General features: G+C 34.4%; 1 protein-coding gene across 1 annotated transcript in view; it reads left to right on the top strand.

The window, feature by feature from the left end:
* Window positions 1-16,675, top strand: part of LOC106167063 (solute carrier family 12 member 1) — a 38,201-nt gene that overhangs the window by 4,456 nt on the left and 17,070 nt on the right. Inside the window, exons 2-5 of the mRNA XM_013545870.3 lie at window positions 5,800-6,325; window positions 15,609-15,755; window positions 16,036-16,207; window positions 16,530-16,669. Of these exons, the coding sequence (XP_013401324.2) occupies window positions 5,909-6,325; window positions 15,609-15,755; window positions 16,036-16,207; window positions 16,530-16,669 (876 nt within the window). The 5' untranslated portion in view covers window positions 5,800-5,908. The remainder of the gene's footprint in view (window positions 1-5,799; window positions 6,326-15,608; window positions 15,756-16,035; window positions 16,208-16,529; window positions 16,670-16,675) is intronic.

Raw genomic sequence — 16,675 nt, 5'->3', positions numbered from 1 at the left:
TCTGCATGCTTTTCCTGCGTTACACGCACGCCTAGCGCACTTACTCAGTACTTTTGTCTTGCGTGCTACGAGCGTGCTCCAGGCGTTCTCAGACAGGTCGTAGCGAAAAACTGGCCGGCCAGTTTTCGGGCTGCGTGCTTTGCGTCGTGTTTGCGTCCACCAAAAACAGTACGTTCCACGTGCGTGTATCTTACTACTTGGCCAATTTTTTGCACGCAAACCGCTCGTAGAAGCACGCACGACCGGTTGTAAGAGTAGCTTTAAACAAATTCAAACCAAATCTATGAACTTTACGTATTGCATATTATAGTCATCTATGAGATTTTTCAAAACATTAAATATTTTTGCGCATTAAATATTTTCAGTAAGGCAAATATGATTATAATATAAGTGTCGATTCAACTATGATGAATAAGATGCACATTCAAATACACTTACTCTCAGTGAATTGGTAAATATTAAAGCTTTGTCTATCTTCCAAGCAGGAACAACAATTGTGATCACATTGCAGCTGCTGAGACGTCCGTGAAACCACAATAAGTTCGAATGCTATCTTGACTGTCAAGTTTTCGAAGTAAATCAGTATTGTTTTAATAGATGTTCTCGCTTTTGTTCACGTTACCGGTGCAAATACGGTATCTTAAGGGTCGGAATACTTGAAGGAAAAAAAAGTGACGCTATATACACCGGAGGTAAAAATAAAACTACAGTACATAGGATATAACCACTTTTGAATTGTTCTCAAACACATGATCATATCAAAAATATGCGGGGGATAGCAGATTAGAACTAAAGAAAATGAGATTTCTGGAAAATGTGTTAATTATTTTTGATGAAGATCGGTTGACTGGCTGGTCGAGAAAAAACACTGATCAAATTGACTGACATGTACAGCACCAGCATGTGTGTTAAGGGACCGTCAGTAGTTCACACATTTTTCATTTGATAATACATCGTACAATCCATCGTGCAATACAGTCGGAAAATTGTCCAACTTGTGAACACTAAAGTTCCAGATTCCCATTCATAAAATAAGTAAAATATTATTGTTTTTCTCAGATGGCGTATCAAATTTCGGTGCTAAATTAAACTCTAGTTTGAAAAAGAGGCCAATACACGAACAGTAAATTTCCTGATTCCGACAAATCACAACCATTCAAAATAGATACCTCAGATTCTTCTGTTGCATCTGATTTTAGTGCAACTCATAAGTCAAATCACCATACAAATCTGTTACTGATTATAGAAAGTTTCAATATCAACATCATAAGCATCTGCACATCTATGTCCAAGAGAGAAAGAAATCTAAAGAGAGAGAGAAAGAGAGAGAGAATTGCTTTCATTCATTTATGTGCAAACAAAGATGAATTTTGTATTGTACGATCATTTTGTGCCTGCTAGTCTAACCTTTCAGTTGTTGACGTTGTATATTCGGAAACCAAGCAGAGACCGGTCTATTTTAACGTGACCGTTTGAAACTTCAGGCAGCTGGTTGATGCAGTCGGTAAATCAATTATACGTAGACCGAAGTATAATAACACGTGCTTTTAACATACACGCACCCAACCTCAGTCCATGAACCAAACAAGATAGATAAATAAATGAAATAGAATTAGATGAAATAAAATAAATATAATAAAATGAAATCTTTATAAAACCATGTATGATAACGCGATATAAAAATTAGGATAAAATATTCAAAGACTATCACAGGAAAACATTAAAATTTGGCCTTATGAATTATCTATCATCTGAATTAAGAGTCCAGAATGGTTACCAATCCAAATTTTTGATTCTGATCTAAAATCTTGAACAATAAGTCTAATTTGCAGACAGGTTTTTCCGGCGTTATCTTGAAAATTCAAGTACGTATCCACCCGCTGATCAATGTGACAAAAGTTATGTTTCAGCGCTGTAAAGTCTTTTGGTTACACTGCGAAAAGGTCCAATTTTTTTTCTTATTTCCAAACGTTTTGTAAAGATTAGTTTACTTCATAAAATAACATTTGAAGATTTTTACATGTGCCCTGATTATAAGTTTACTGAGTGAAATTTAACATGTAGATGTGAAAATGAACAAACATAGTTAATATAGTGATACATGTATTAAAACGGAGCTACTATATGTTTTCTTTTATTATTAAAATAAAAACTATAAATGAGATAGTAAAGATGATGTAGGCTGGGGTGGATGGGGGCGAGCAATTGCCCCCATACAGAGATTTTAGAAAAATATATTTCGATGTTCATTATGTATAAGCCCTTCATTAAACAAGTTAGAGTCTCTTACTTTTCCTTCATTCAGCGAGTAGATTGGTACCACAAGAGGTATAAATAATATTAACGTCTCCTCCATCCTAAATTACATTTAGCACATTCACCCCATCATTCAAACCAAGTGAACAAAAAACATTACTTAATCCACCAAAGATTTTCTACCTGGTACAAAACTGCATGAAGTTTACATACAACATTGTTACAGTTAGGAGACATCTGGTAGAGAATATATAGCTACATCACGCGACCACTGACACGATTGCGGCGAGGATAAAAGGCTTCCGACAATATCGGATTGTCACTAGAGCTTGGTTGGAATATTAAAAAGGACATGTTATTTGCACAAATGACAGCTGGATTATACGTTGGATCAAGGTAAGAAAAGGGCAGGGATTTCCTTTAATCGTAGCGTCTACTTAATAGTGGAAAGTTATCTTCCAAAATTGACCAATTGTTCATTTTTTTAAATTTTTTAAATTTTTTATTTATTTATTTATTTATTATTTTTTTTGTGATAAAAGCCTGAACATGGCCAGATTGCTTTAAATACTGATAGCTTTTGGATATGACATTTTTGCAAAATGGCCGCCAAAATATATCTGGACACATATGACCAAATATGGCGGCTGGTTTTTAGATAATTCTGGTGCTTCAAAAGGCTACTGAGCTTATTTTAATTCATTTTGCTAGGCTGCCCGAGTACTTGATCAGGTACGTCGTGATGTCTACCTACAGCAGCTTAAGAGCCGTCTGATTATCCGAGAGTTACGGTGCCGTATCACAGCCTTACAGTACTAGCCACCTTGTAGCTACATGTAGCTGCATTTTCTTGGTCCTAACTATACTCTACAGTTGCATTCACCATTTCATTTTTTCCATGCGTATTCTCATAATGTACAACAGAAAAAAACCGACAGAATTTAGATGGCGATGAAAAACAGCTACATGAAGATGACGAAGTCTTTAAAAAGTCTAAGTTCAAGATTTGTCAACAATGTTGTCAACAAATGCTGATTTAATTTGTATATTTCAGTAAGGTAAAATCATCTAAAAAGTAAGTTTTGTGAAAAATTAAGGGCTAAACGACCTAAGTATCAGATTCTGGTATGACTGACTGGTTAATCGTGGAAGCACTTTGACGAACACATTTCCCTTCTGTATCTAGATAGCATCCATTTAAGATCTTCTTCAGTTAAAAAGACATAACTTACCTGCCTTTTCCAAACTGTTTTGACGGCCATTTTGTTATTTTATTAATATGATTTTTTGAGATGTTAAAAACAATCCCAATATGCACCTAAAATACATGTACTTACTTTCCACAGGGTACGCTAGTAGGTTGTTACAAAATTATTGTAAGTGTAATTATTGTAGTTTAAATTTATACTATTTTATACTATCTTGAAGGAAGCCCCTGATGTCAGAGGGTATATAAAATACTTTCGGGTTGCGCAGAAAGATATTCGTACATCATTCTTTGACCGCTTTTTGTGCCAGTCATTCATTTAAACATATTCCATGAGCCAGTTAAAAATTATTTTAAAAAAATTACTTTGCACGTATAGTTGCAGTTTGCTTGTATTCAGTTGCAGGTTTCTACACTCAGACTCCTGGATGTCGCATTTCTCACGAAGCTACTCAAATTCTAAGACCTGCTCCATCTGTCGCGTAACCTACTCACTATAAAGACGGCCTAAAAATATTGGAAACAATTAAAGAAGGGGTAGTCTACCAGTATTTATAAAAAAAGGCCAATGGAAAGGCAAAACAGACTTGATGTCCCTTATTTTGCTATTTGAAAATAATAATGAAAATAAATAAATGAATAAAAGATCATTTAATAATGGGTAAGGTCTATTATGATGTACCAGTATGTAGGCCTACGTTAAGACAAACATCGCTAAGAAATGACAGGCTTCCGTGAGACTAAAAAAAAAAAAAAAAGAAAAAGAAAAAGAAAACCCAGTAGTAAGTAGGCATTTTATTTGCAGGCGCTTGAATTGACATGTATTTTTGTAGGCCTACATGTGCGTATTAGTTGGCTCTGTAACAGGGGGTTTGATAGCCTATATGTATATCAAAGATTTAAGCTATATAATTTCGTAAAGTGAGAATAAGTTATTGGGTGCACATATTGATAACTCATGAATTTATTTTCAACACTTTGGTGACAGTAGGTCTATTACTTTAGGCATGTTAGGTATTGTCTGGAATGTAGAATCTGAATGAATAATTTACTGTTAAAGCAGGATGTCAATACACCCAAAACCGATATTATGTGAAATGCACCTGTATTTTATATAGAGGTGCATTTCACATGCTGAAGTGTCAAAAAAATAAATAAATAAATGAATAAAAATAAATAAATAAATAAATAAATAAATAAATAAATAAATAAAAATAAGATTGAATGAATTGAAAGTTTTATTCAATTTTTTAAACACACACATGTATCTATCCATCTATATATAGGGCCTATATTAAAAAAAATCCAATTTTAATTTAATGTTTTATTTTTACCATCCCTTTACATATGTAAGGAGCCTTAATTGTAACGCCTATGTTTCGGTTAACGCATGTTCCGGGTCATTTAATTTTAATTTTTTTATTGCGTTCCGATATATTTTGTATTAAGTCACGTTAAATTATAGCCTACATGACGTAATTAAGGGCGTTATTATAAATAGTTAAACTGTAACTCAAGGGGCTAAATGTGTCATGGCTAATGCTATGTAACGTATGTTCCCCAGAAAAATTGTCAGAACATTTCATCTTACCCAAGTACTTGGTGCAATAGGAAACAGGTGCTGGGAGTTTGACATCTGATATCTGATACAATATTTGGACCACGAATGGAAAATAGTTGTTTAATGCTTAGGCCCTATTTTACTGTCAGCTAGTAGGGTGTATCCCCCCTCCCTTTTTTATAGGCTATTCGGTGACAAGCCAACTAATGTCGCTCAAAAACAATCAACTGCTTTATACAGAAGGTTATCATATTTTTTTACAACGTTATAGGCCTACTTAATTGTAGGAGGTAAATCAAAGAACAAAACCAGCGATGATTGAATTTTCAAAGTGGGTAAAACGTTTCCACATATGGACGTTTTGCATTTGTGTCCTTTTTAGGGTTAGACGACGAATTACTTTTTATTATTCATGAAAGTAAAACATAGTTTGCAATCTGTGCACTAAATATTTTCAAGAGCATGCCTGTGACCTTATTTACACCTCTATATTAATATTTAAACTGTTGAATATTATCAAAGAAAAGGTAGGTATTTAACGCAACTGCTGCACTCTACAACAATGAACTCCTTTTTTCCCTCTCCAGCCGTTTCTCATCTTCACTTTAGTGAAATGCTTTAGTTGTGTTGCTACAACCTTGTGCTTTGAACAGTGCATTCTTCCACGTTTAAAATGACTCACTTGCATTTCGTTCTCTTCCACACGGCAGAGATGTTTAGGCTTAGCATTTGTTATGAGGAATTAATCTTACTGCGTCTTATTTTGTTGTTTTAGTTGTTAGAGCAGCCATCCTCGAGCATTTTAAACAACCCAAAACGAAACTGTGTGACGATCAGTGATCATTGTTGGTCTTATCTTGCGACCTTGCCTCTGGTGTTAAAAAATGGCGGAGAATTTTGATGTCGAAGACGTAGTTGAGGAGAAAAGAAACAGCACCGAAAAGAAGGAAGAGGAAATTGAATTAAAAGTAGTACCTAAAGATGATTCTGATATACAAGACAGCAAAAATAAACAAAAGTCGCGATTCAAAGTGAACAAAGTAGAATTCAAAGAGGACAAAGAGACAGTACCAGACAATGACGCTGGCGGCGGAGACCATGTGGAATCGCTGTCCCCGCCTACGTCTCCGCTCATATCAGACTCGTATAACTCGCACAGTTTTTATGACACCCACAATCTCAAGACATTTGGACATAACACAAATGAAGCCCTTCCACACGTTGATCATTACAGAAATTTGCTCTCAACCACTCAAGCATTAAAGTCGAGGCCGACGCTTCAAGAACTGCATGAAGAAAAGGTATGTGCTTCTTCCAGTCCAACCTCTATTGTTTGGGGAAGTTTTGTCAAATATTAGGTCTCTGATAGCCATATTATGTAGCAGTACATATTCCTAATACTAGTCATTTATATGTTTGTCGAATATTTGAGATGTCATTGTTGAGATTATGTTTAAAAAAAGTTGTATACCTAATGCCCAAGACACCTACACATGGCACCGTATCCCCCCCCCCCCCCCCCCCCCAATATAACAGTTACTGGCAAAGAAAGTGGAAAGATAACCCTTCCTCTGTTTATATTGAGTTGGTGCGTAAATGATAGATATCGGACATCCGACATGATATCAATGTTGGTTTCACCACTCTAGTCAAGGAGAGGCATTCAATAAACATTTGTTGACTTAAGTACGAAGGAGTGAAATCCAAACATAACCTATGATTTCAATGCAATTCCATTCTTTCCAAATAGAGAGTGACATGTGCTGTTGTGATTATTTTATGCTTTTGTGATTGTTTACTCAGGAAAATTTATCTCATTCAATGTGAGCTTTATTATCGGCAGTGGTATAAAAATGATAAAATTTGATAAATTGTGAGTATAAACATCCTGTTTATCTGCTAATAAGAAAGTACAGTTTGAATATTAAGAGTTCTAGTCAGATAACAGAAACTAAGTTTATAATGCCTTTTCTGCTATATTAAATGGAAATGAATATGCATCTCATTTGACAACACCTTTTTTGAAAGGAAATTTCAAATAGACTTGACTAAATTTCTGTAAAGCATTTACCTTTATTTAATATTAATTAAAATAATTATTTGTGTTAGTATTACAAGTGGCAACAGATATGCCCAGCCATTTTGTAATGGCGTCATTCTTCCATGTTTTTTACATTAATGGCTGAATTTTTTTTTTTTTTTTACAAAATTTCATGCTTTGTTGAAGGTAAGTTCATATTTATCATGAAATGCTCTGTTAATCAGATATCAATCACACAGTGTATGTATGTTGGTATGCCTACAGTGTCAATAAAAGAAATATCAACTTATCACCTTTTTCAAAGCACCTGTCTGGGCCAAAATGTCATTGAACATTAGAGCTGCTGACATTATGGAAAGATACCCAAGCGTAACGCTGATTCTGAATCTGTATGCAAATTGTTTTGTTTTAGATTACCGGATAGATACATGATGTGTGAAACAAAAAGTTTATTGTAAAAAACTTCTGCACAGATACATTCTAAGAGAACATGATTTTAGAACAAACAAGCCATCCAAATTTCTTACACATTCCCTCAAATGTACTGTAATATGTAATATATATCTACTACTGCCAGTTTCTTAGATATAGATCTCTTTGAAATCCACATTTCATAAATTACCCCCAATTAATGACTCTGTCAAATTTTACCTACTACATTTATTTGACCCTCCATGTGGTAACGAAATGGAAAATGAAATAAAAGGAAATAATAAAATGAAAGCTTGTGGTATTTCTTTAAGTTATACGATTTGGTTGGGTTTAATAGCAATAATTTGACATGCCTACTAGTACTTGGTTAATGTGTGTCTTGAAGGGATAGTTGAAATTAGGAAACACTCACTTTCCTTCTTCAATCATTCTGATTATGTGTATATATATATATATATATATATATATATATATATATATATGGATTTACTTTGGCATGATACTACTTGTTGCTATGGTATTGATCCAGCGTGGCAGCTGGCAGGATAAAGATTAGATAATCTTTAATGTGGAATATGGCAAAGCTTTGAAAATTATTTCAAGCTGTGAAGGGATTAACTGTCAATCCTCGTAATTTAGTTACGATTATCTCACTTGAGCTATTATATTTGACATGACTACATATTGGCTTGTGCCTTTCGAGAAATTTTTGTACTCCTCAGATTATTATTCAAACTGTTTACTTTTTGATGATTTTATGTTATGAAGTTGTATACGAAAGTTTTTTTGTATAACACAATAATTGTATTTATGTAAAAAAAAGAAATAACTTAAGAGAGCGATATCTATAATCTATCAATAATTCTGTACAGGTATTTACCCATTGGCAGGTGATATAGTGGATAATAGTATCACAGGTCTTGCCCAAGTTCACTGTATGGATGTTTACTTAGTCACTAACATGTTTACTCACATAAGTCTTGTTTGGTATTTTGTTTATACAGGCGGCATAATATAGTTACTTTTGCCTGTTGATCATTTCTTCATTGTTTATTTGCCCGATAGCTTAAGTTGTATCGATTAATCATGTGCCACACCTGCTCTAGTGCCTTTGTGTAAAGTATGATGCATTGTTAAATGTTTGAGGGGAGAGGGTGCTTAGTAGAAAAATTAGACACTGTTGTTTTGGAATGTATGTCTCATAGATTTGTTCATCCATAATTGTGAGCTCTTTTTTTTTTATTATTATTTCTTATAAAAGTTATTGAATTTTTTGGTATATATTGTGACATTTGCTCTTAAAGAACCAAACTGTGTTTTTGTTTTAATTAAAATTTACTAGGGACCTTTTTTTTAAAGAAAGGCAGCTTGAGTTTGAAAATCAGCATAGTGATTATCTTTCCAACAAATGAATCAATATCAGTAGTGCTCAAGGTATTACATAATATTTAATGCCCATTGCAGCCTATGGTGGCTAAGGCTTCGTTCACATGCAATGTCTATTTTCTAATTTCTATTTTCTATTTGCGCTATCTTATGATCACGGTCTGTGCCCTGAATATCCCGCCGCGTAATTACTGGCAGCGCGAGCCAGTAACTTATAGTAACTTATAGTAACTGGCTCGCGCTGCCAGTAATTACGCCGCGGGATATTCAGGCCACAGACCGTGATCATAAGACATACAGCAAATAGAAAACAGAATTTAGAAAATAGACATTGCATGTGAACGAAGCCTTAATTTAGTAATGAGTGTGTTAGCATTTAGTCATAGTAGTGTTGTGCCATATACTTATAACCAATGTGCAATCAAAGCTACATCTATTTGATCATACCTGCTGTAAAAACATCACTGAAAATTTTGAGTATTTGCATCTTTCACTAAAGTAAAAATTGTATTTAGTTTTAGAACTGTGGTAATCAATAGATAACTTGATACATATATATATGTTTTGTGTAGGATTTATTTTAATGTCCATGACTCGAGCATTTATCCTGTGAGCTCTATCAGCATATATCAGTTGCTCTTTCTTCCTAGAAGATGTTCATACCTGGAGATGTCCCAATTAGACAGGTGATAAAAATCACTTTCTGCTGTGAAGTTATTCAGTCTGACATGATGCTACTGCAGGCCAGACACATTATGTAAAATTTACTTTAATTGCCAAGCTGATTGACCTGGAATTGTTCTCTATGGCCAATGCCATGCCTTAAAAAAAAAAAAAAAAAAAAAAAAAAAAAAAAAAAAAAAAAAAAACAGGTATAATGCATAAGCAGGAAACAACAACAAACAGAGGAAAAGAAAATAAATAATAAAATATTTATTAAAGTCTAAAATCCATTTAGAATGTTCATTTACTTTGCAAGGGTAAATTAACAAAATAAAATGAAATAAGACAAATAAACAGCTGAAATATCAAGGTGATGTATATAAAGAACAAGGTTAAGTTAAATTCCAGTCAAATCAGCAATAAAACTATTTAGAAATGAAAATGTAACCAGAAAACAATATAACCAGAAATCAGAAATGCATTTGTTCCTACACTATGTGAATCATGATTGTTTTTTCTGTACATTCATTTTTTTACTCCATTACTGTTAATATCTTTATCTGTTTTTTTTTTAATGAACAAGATGCATGTAATTAGAAATATTACATATTCAATTTATTCACAGAGGGAGAAAAAAGGAATAACTGTAAAGGCCCTAATAATTTTTAACAACAGCAGTTTCATGATATGATACATGGCACTATATTATCACTACATATTTATGATGGCAGTACAACCTTTATTTTAGCCATTGCATGGCTGTAGGTGATTATCCAAATTTGGGTTTGGTTGACCTATGATGACCAGGCCAGACATGCAGTGAAACTGATTCAACCTACAGTTCTGATTCAGTTCCAGAAGACTGAGATAACACATTACGAAGTCAGCCAGACGGAGAAATCTTTGTTTGTCTGGTTTCTTATCATGATCATAGTTTATCATCAAAATAGTTATGTTCATAGCTCTACAATAACAAAGAAAGGTGATTTAGTACAGTATGGGTACAGAGAGTACATATTGGATGGCTTTTGTCATGGACAACACAAGGGAGCCCATATGTTAGACAATGATAATCTTCTTTGTAGATAATTCCTGCCTTTTTTCTCTCCTCATGCTGTTTATTGACATGTAATCAACCATCCTACTTCAGAGTTTAGGATATCTTCCATGTCTTAGTGTGATTGCCAAATTTTGTTGAGCCCTTTTTTATGGAACAATTCTTTATTACAGTAAGCTGTAAGGTGTGACTCTCGGTCCAGGGTCAGCTCTGTGTAACAGTTTTCTTAAAACAAAAGTCAGAAAATTGCTCTAAAATCAGACAATTATTTATTTATTTATGTTTTTACCTCAAAAATATGGGGTTTGTTATGACAAAAGTCCAGTATGCCAGTATGCCAGTATTAGAAACTATACCTGGATCATTCTTTTGAGGGAATGGTTATTCATGCAATGATCACCTCACTTACTATAGACTACTGCAACTCTTTACTCTATGGCTATACCGAAGAACGATAAAAAAACTGCAGCAAGTTCAGAATATTTCATCATGTCTTTTAACCCGCACAGCCAGAGAGACACATATCACACCCATTTTAAAGCAGTGACACTGGCTCCCTGTTAGAGCATGCATTTTATTCAAATTCTAAGTTTTATGCATGCATTTTTTTACCAATCAGCACCCCCGAACCTACAAAAAACAATTCATCATTTTTCTTCAAAACGTAGTTTAAGATCACTTTCACCAGTTTTTAGCTCATGTCATCTATGCCAGATTGAGAACATACTACAACCTAGCTCTTCAGGTCTATGGACCAAATGAATGGAACAATCTCCCAATATACTTAAAAACTATAGAGTATAGAGTTATTGCTCAAAATGCATTTATATCTACAATGTGTGCAATTCTGGGCTTTTCTTTATCCGACGCACTGTACAAAAACTCGCAACTTACGTCTGCATATCGCATCAGGGGTTTGGTTCCAAATGTTATTCTGGTCTCGAATGAACGCGAGAATCCGCGTGACACCCTTACGTCATTGGCAACGGATGCCTTGACGACCGGGAAGAAAAGCATTGAAAGCCCTATTGACAAGTACAGATTTTAGTTTTACTACAATAACGGCTGTTTTAGTGGTAAAATGCAATAGAATATATTTCCATGCGTTGTTTACAATGTATTTCTTGCAGAATTTTGAATCTCAAAGCAAGAGTTATTATTGCTTTAACTACATGATTATTTATTGACTTAATTCATCTTATTCTGTTCATTTTACCCATGTTAAGTCTACTGAACATTTTATATGGATTTTAGACTATTAATTATTATTATTATTATTATATTGTTCCGAATGCACAGGGTTTAGTTTTCTGAAGGCTTTGCTTTAACGAAGGTTAGGTTTTCCAAAAAAGCATATTGGTGCATTAGTTGGGTAATTGTGGCAAGCACTGACCTTCATGTCAAAATAATGTATTTAAGGAAGCTCTCTCATATTTGCATTTTTTGAGATCTGCACAGATATCCTGCATAGGTAATTCCTTACGATAAAAACTAAGAATTTCCACCCTATTCCACTGGTCCCTTGTGAGAGGCTATAACTTCTGACTCCTTAGCTTCTTAATTGTGAGTTATACTACTACCTCATGATCAACTTCTGCTATCCATGGTCATCTGGCATCAGTTGAACTACTATATATGTTCTATATAAGCCAGAATTCTCAGTAAAAACATACACAAAATATCTCTATATTTTCATATGTGATCAAGTGGTCTTTTAAAAAATGGAAAAATCATTCTTAACCGAGATTTTTATGTATCAGTATTACAAGAATTAAAGTGAATCTATTTCCTTTTCTGATAATTCCAGATTTGTAAGTAATTATACACGTGTTTTATCACCTTCTTCTCACATTATATGCCAGCAGTGCTATCTAAATAAAATCTACATGTAAGATGTTGTTGTATGCATGCATACCAATTGCTGCCTTATCACCACTTCATTGCCACCCTTATTCTTCACACAATTTTTTACGTCTTTCAATTAATGTCACTTCTCTACAGTCAATTATTTAAAGACTTTGTACATCAAGCAGAGTTATCAGATAAAAAGCATTTGTAGTATTTCTTGAAAATTTGATGTTTGAGAAAAGCTACAGTACGTATCACATTTTAAAAAACTCTGTTTTAACTATATCTCTATGGTTATGCTGAATGGACCAAAACTAGCACTGTAATAGTCTTTTGTATTGTATTGGAGTAATATTACAGCAGAATTTATGCCTGTTCTTTTATGTGTTATAGCACATTTGTACTATAACCTACTAGTATGTTTTTCAGGCTCAGAAATGTATTCCACTGCTGAAGTGCATCTGGCCTGCAACACAACCTAGGTCAGCTGGTCTAGATGTTTGCTGTGCATGGTCTTGTTTCTAGTCGGGTTTGGTTGACTTGAACCAGCCTATCTTGAACCAGATGATTATGATAATTAGCTCACAACAAGAAATCTAATCAATGTGTCTACTCCACCCCCACCTCCCAGGGTAACTGGAGTGGGCTAGATTGGTTTTTCTTGTTCAGCTTATCATGATCAGTGGGGCAACTGAGGCTGGGAGATGACAACTGGAAATACAGCTTCTAGAAACCAGACATTTTCAAAACCCACAATTCTGTTGCGTAGGAGATGTTGGTATTGAAGAACATTCCCAGTAAAAGAGCATAGAAGAACTGTGAAGCAGAGTTATTGGCTTCATGACCTCCTATATATTGATGGAAAAAAGCTTTTCTGTAATGAATTTGGCTGTCGCTCAAGTGATATTCTTTCAGGTCTAATAGCACTATTTTTATGCACAGATATTACTTTTCTGTATATACATAAGGATAAATGACCTGAAATGAAAAAGAATGGAAAAAGTTTAAAACAATGCGTACAAGCAGTTACCAGAATTACACATGCCATTCAAAGTAGCTGCATGAAGCATGCTTAAACTAAAGATGGTTAGCTCCAAATATGAGATATTAACACAAGCATGACAGCCAATAAAACATATAGATAGAGAGCTTGGCAGTTGATGGATTTTCATTGTGTAAGAAATGGGATTGTGATCTTTTACTGCTGTATTAGAGTTGTAAGGCTGATAACTTGAAGGCATTGGACTTATTGAAGCTCTTGCTGTAGTTGACTTTTAGCTGTTTAATTCACTTCATTGTGGGTAAGCTGTGCCTAAGGGAAGCTTAAGAAAAAAAAATGTAATTGGTTCTAATAGGCTTCTTTAAGGGTAAGGCACCTGAGCCAAATCAATGTAAGAGCTTTGTTGTGTGGTAAGAAATAGGCTATACTGTTGTGTGGTAAGAAATAGGCTATACATAGACCATGTTGTGTAATGGCCAATGCTTTAGCAGGAAAAACTGTAGAAGTGAAGAGTTGAATCTATATTTAATGGTGCATGAGGTTCAGCAAGATTTAAGGCAGCATTTTCTGTGATTCAGGTGTCATGTTAGCAGGCATATAGACCATTTGCCTGAAATATGTTTGGTGTCAGTTTCCTAATAATGTAGAATGGAATATAGATTTTTGTAGTGAAGGTCTGAGATCTGAGTGGGATAATGTCTGATGTGTTGAAAATGTACAACTCTTTCACAAAGTTAGTGGTAGGTAAATTGATGGATGGTGAAATAAATTATTCATTCTTAATATGTTAATGAACATTGTTGTGGTAACCCGCTGTTTAACTTTGGTGTGAGTGCCTGGGTAGAGATATTGTATGGTCATGATCACCATTGTAAAGACAAAGAGCATTGAGTGAAGTATTAGTAGATGTAAAATGGGAAAATTAGATCATTGGTATAAATGATGCACACAACCCCTTGAAAACATCCCAAGTTTGGGTCACAAGTTTGAACGTGAAATCTTAATGAATAAAGCATCTCTTTGTCAGAATCAACTTTTTTATATTATATTATACAAAAATGATAAAATAAAAATTACAATTCTTATTTTCACCATCTTAGTTTGGTCTAGGCATACAGCATGCCAAAGAGCTAATTATTGTATGCTTTCTCCAGGAGGTTCATCTATTTCTGTGGTTTTAATATTAATAAGGCTATTGCTTTAATTAGCATTTAGTAGACCTTAATGTCTGGATTAGTGATAAAGTTTCAAACAGTTCTTATATATTTCTCAAATTAAAATAAGATTTTCAATACACATTAAACTGACAAACACCACAAATGCACTCTTAGAATTTATCAGGCTACAATCGGTTTCAGATTTACAGCTAGTAAGCATCACAGATGAAAGGCCAGAGGCTTAGAATGATCTTCTAATCTTGTTATGAAACTAAACAAAAGAAGTTATAATCATTATGTTTATCACACTTCGAGTTCTACCTATGTGAAAACTATCTTGACTTTTAAAACCTGTGCACAGTGCTGATTCCTCTACACTTAGAATACACCAAACCTGCTTTGAAATAAAATTACTGAGACAAAAAGGGAAGGGTCTCCTAGTGTTCTGACTTGGGTTAGATATGTAACTTTCTGTTGTTGCGTGAGTGTACTCTGAAATCACTGACAGTTATCACCATCTGCCACTGTACATACCCAGGTAATAAAGTCCTCCTATGTATGGCAGCATTCCCTGCCAAGTGCTGTATGGTTTTGTTGTTTTATGTTATTTCACATGAAATCAACATGAGAAGTGCTGTCGTTAACTTGATATTTGTAGTGCATTTTACTTCAAGCAAAGGTCATATCTTGTTTCAGATTCTGCTTTTGTTCTATTTAATGAGGACCATGGTAATGGTGATCTGAGCATGATTACCTATTTAATTGGGGAGGGGACAATAGGCTTTTATTTTCCCTATATTGTAATCAAGATTTGAAAACGACGTAGCAAAATTAATACTGAAATGAACAATTGCAGAAAATGATAAAAATAGCAACTGAGTGCCATATAACACTAGATCATTTGATTCCTTGAATTGGTTTTCCGAAAGCTATATGTGGTTACCTTTCATGTATACAAATTAGAACCACTGACTAACTGACATGTTTCCTGTAATTTCAGGAGGCACCTAAGCCAGTTCATCATCACAAGATATTGGATGCTCACAATATTGAAAATGGCACAGGGCCGGCTAAAGATGAGGTTCAAGTTCAGACGAAGACACCTAGCACTGTGGTGGTTAAGTTTGGCTGGATCAAGGGAGTCCTGGTAAATAGTGCATTAGTGGTAGTTCTTGTGAGGTGGGGTGTTACGTAGTATACCCTGTATAAGTTCTGGGTATTATTTTGGCTAACTAGTGTATAGGGAATTTTTAAAGGAAATCTTAAGTGGTTGATAAAGATTGGACAAAATTAAACGTTTCTGACAATTTCAGCTATTTAGTAAACAACTATTGTATTTTAAGTAAAAAAAAAGACAGAGAGAGAAAATGATCCAGTATATCAAAGATACAATGTATGAGGTTAAAACATGGTTATTTTTCTTCTAGGTGCGATGTCTGCTCAACATTTGGGGTGTCATGTTGTTTTTGCGTTTGTCATGGGTTGTTGGACAAGCAGGAATTGGTCTGGGAGCCACCATTATTCTGCTGGCCACTGTTGTCACTGTTATTACATCACTCAGCATGTCTGCTATATGTACTAATGGTGAAGTCAAGGGAGGTAAGAGAGTGTTTGGAGGGGCACCTCTTGCATAATTGGTGTTGAATTTATAATTTTAAAATGATGACTATAAGGATATTTTTATGTATTAAGCAAAAGAGCTATGTAGTAAACCTAGATAATGTACGTATAAACTGCTTTTTGAATTATAGTTATATAGTTATTAGCAGATGTATATTTTTTAACATCTTTCTGGGCCCAGGAAGAAAAGGGATTTGTTTAGGAAAAAAATAACTTGGGCAGTTTTTTTGTAATTTGTTTCTTCATTGTTGATTCTGAGCATGTAGGATCTTGGTAAAATTTCCAATTTTTTTACTTTAAGGTGGTGCCTACTACATGATATCTCGTAGTTTAGGTCCGGAGTTTGGAGGTGCTATTGGTATCATTTTCTCCATGGCCAATGCAGTGGCAGTAGCTATGTATGTGGTGGGGTTTGCTGAGACAGTGCGGGATATCATGAAGGTGGGT

Source organism: Lingula anatina, chromosome 1, assembly GCF_051362555.1.
Source record: "Lingula anatina isolate TDL-2025a chromosome 1, LinAna3.0, whole genome shotgun sequence".
Classification (NCBI taxonomy): Eukaryota; Metazoa; Brachiopoda; class Lingulata; order Lingulida; family Lingulidae; genus Lingula; species Lingula anatina.
This window is presented reverse-complemented; position numbering and strand designations above follow the sequence as displayed.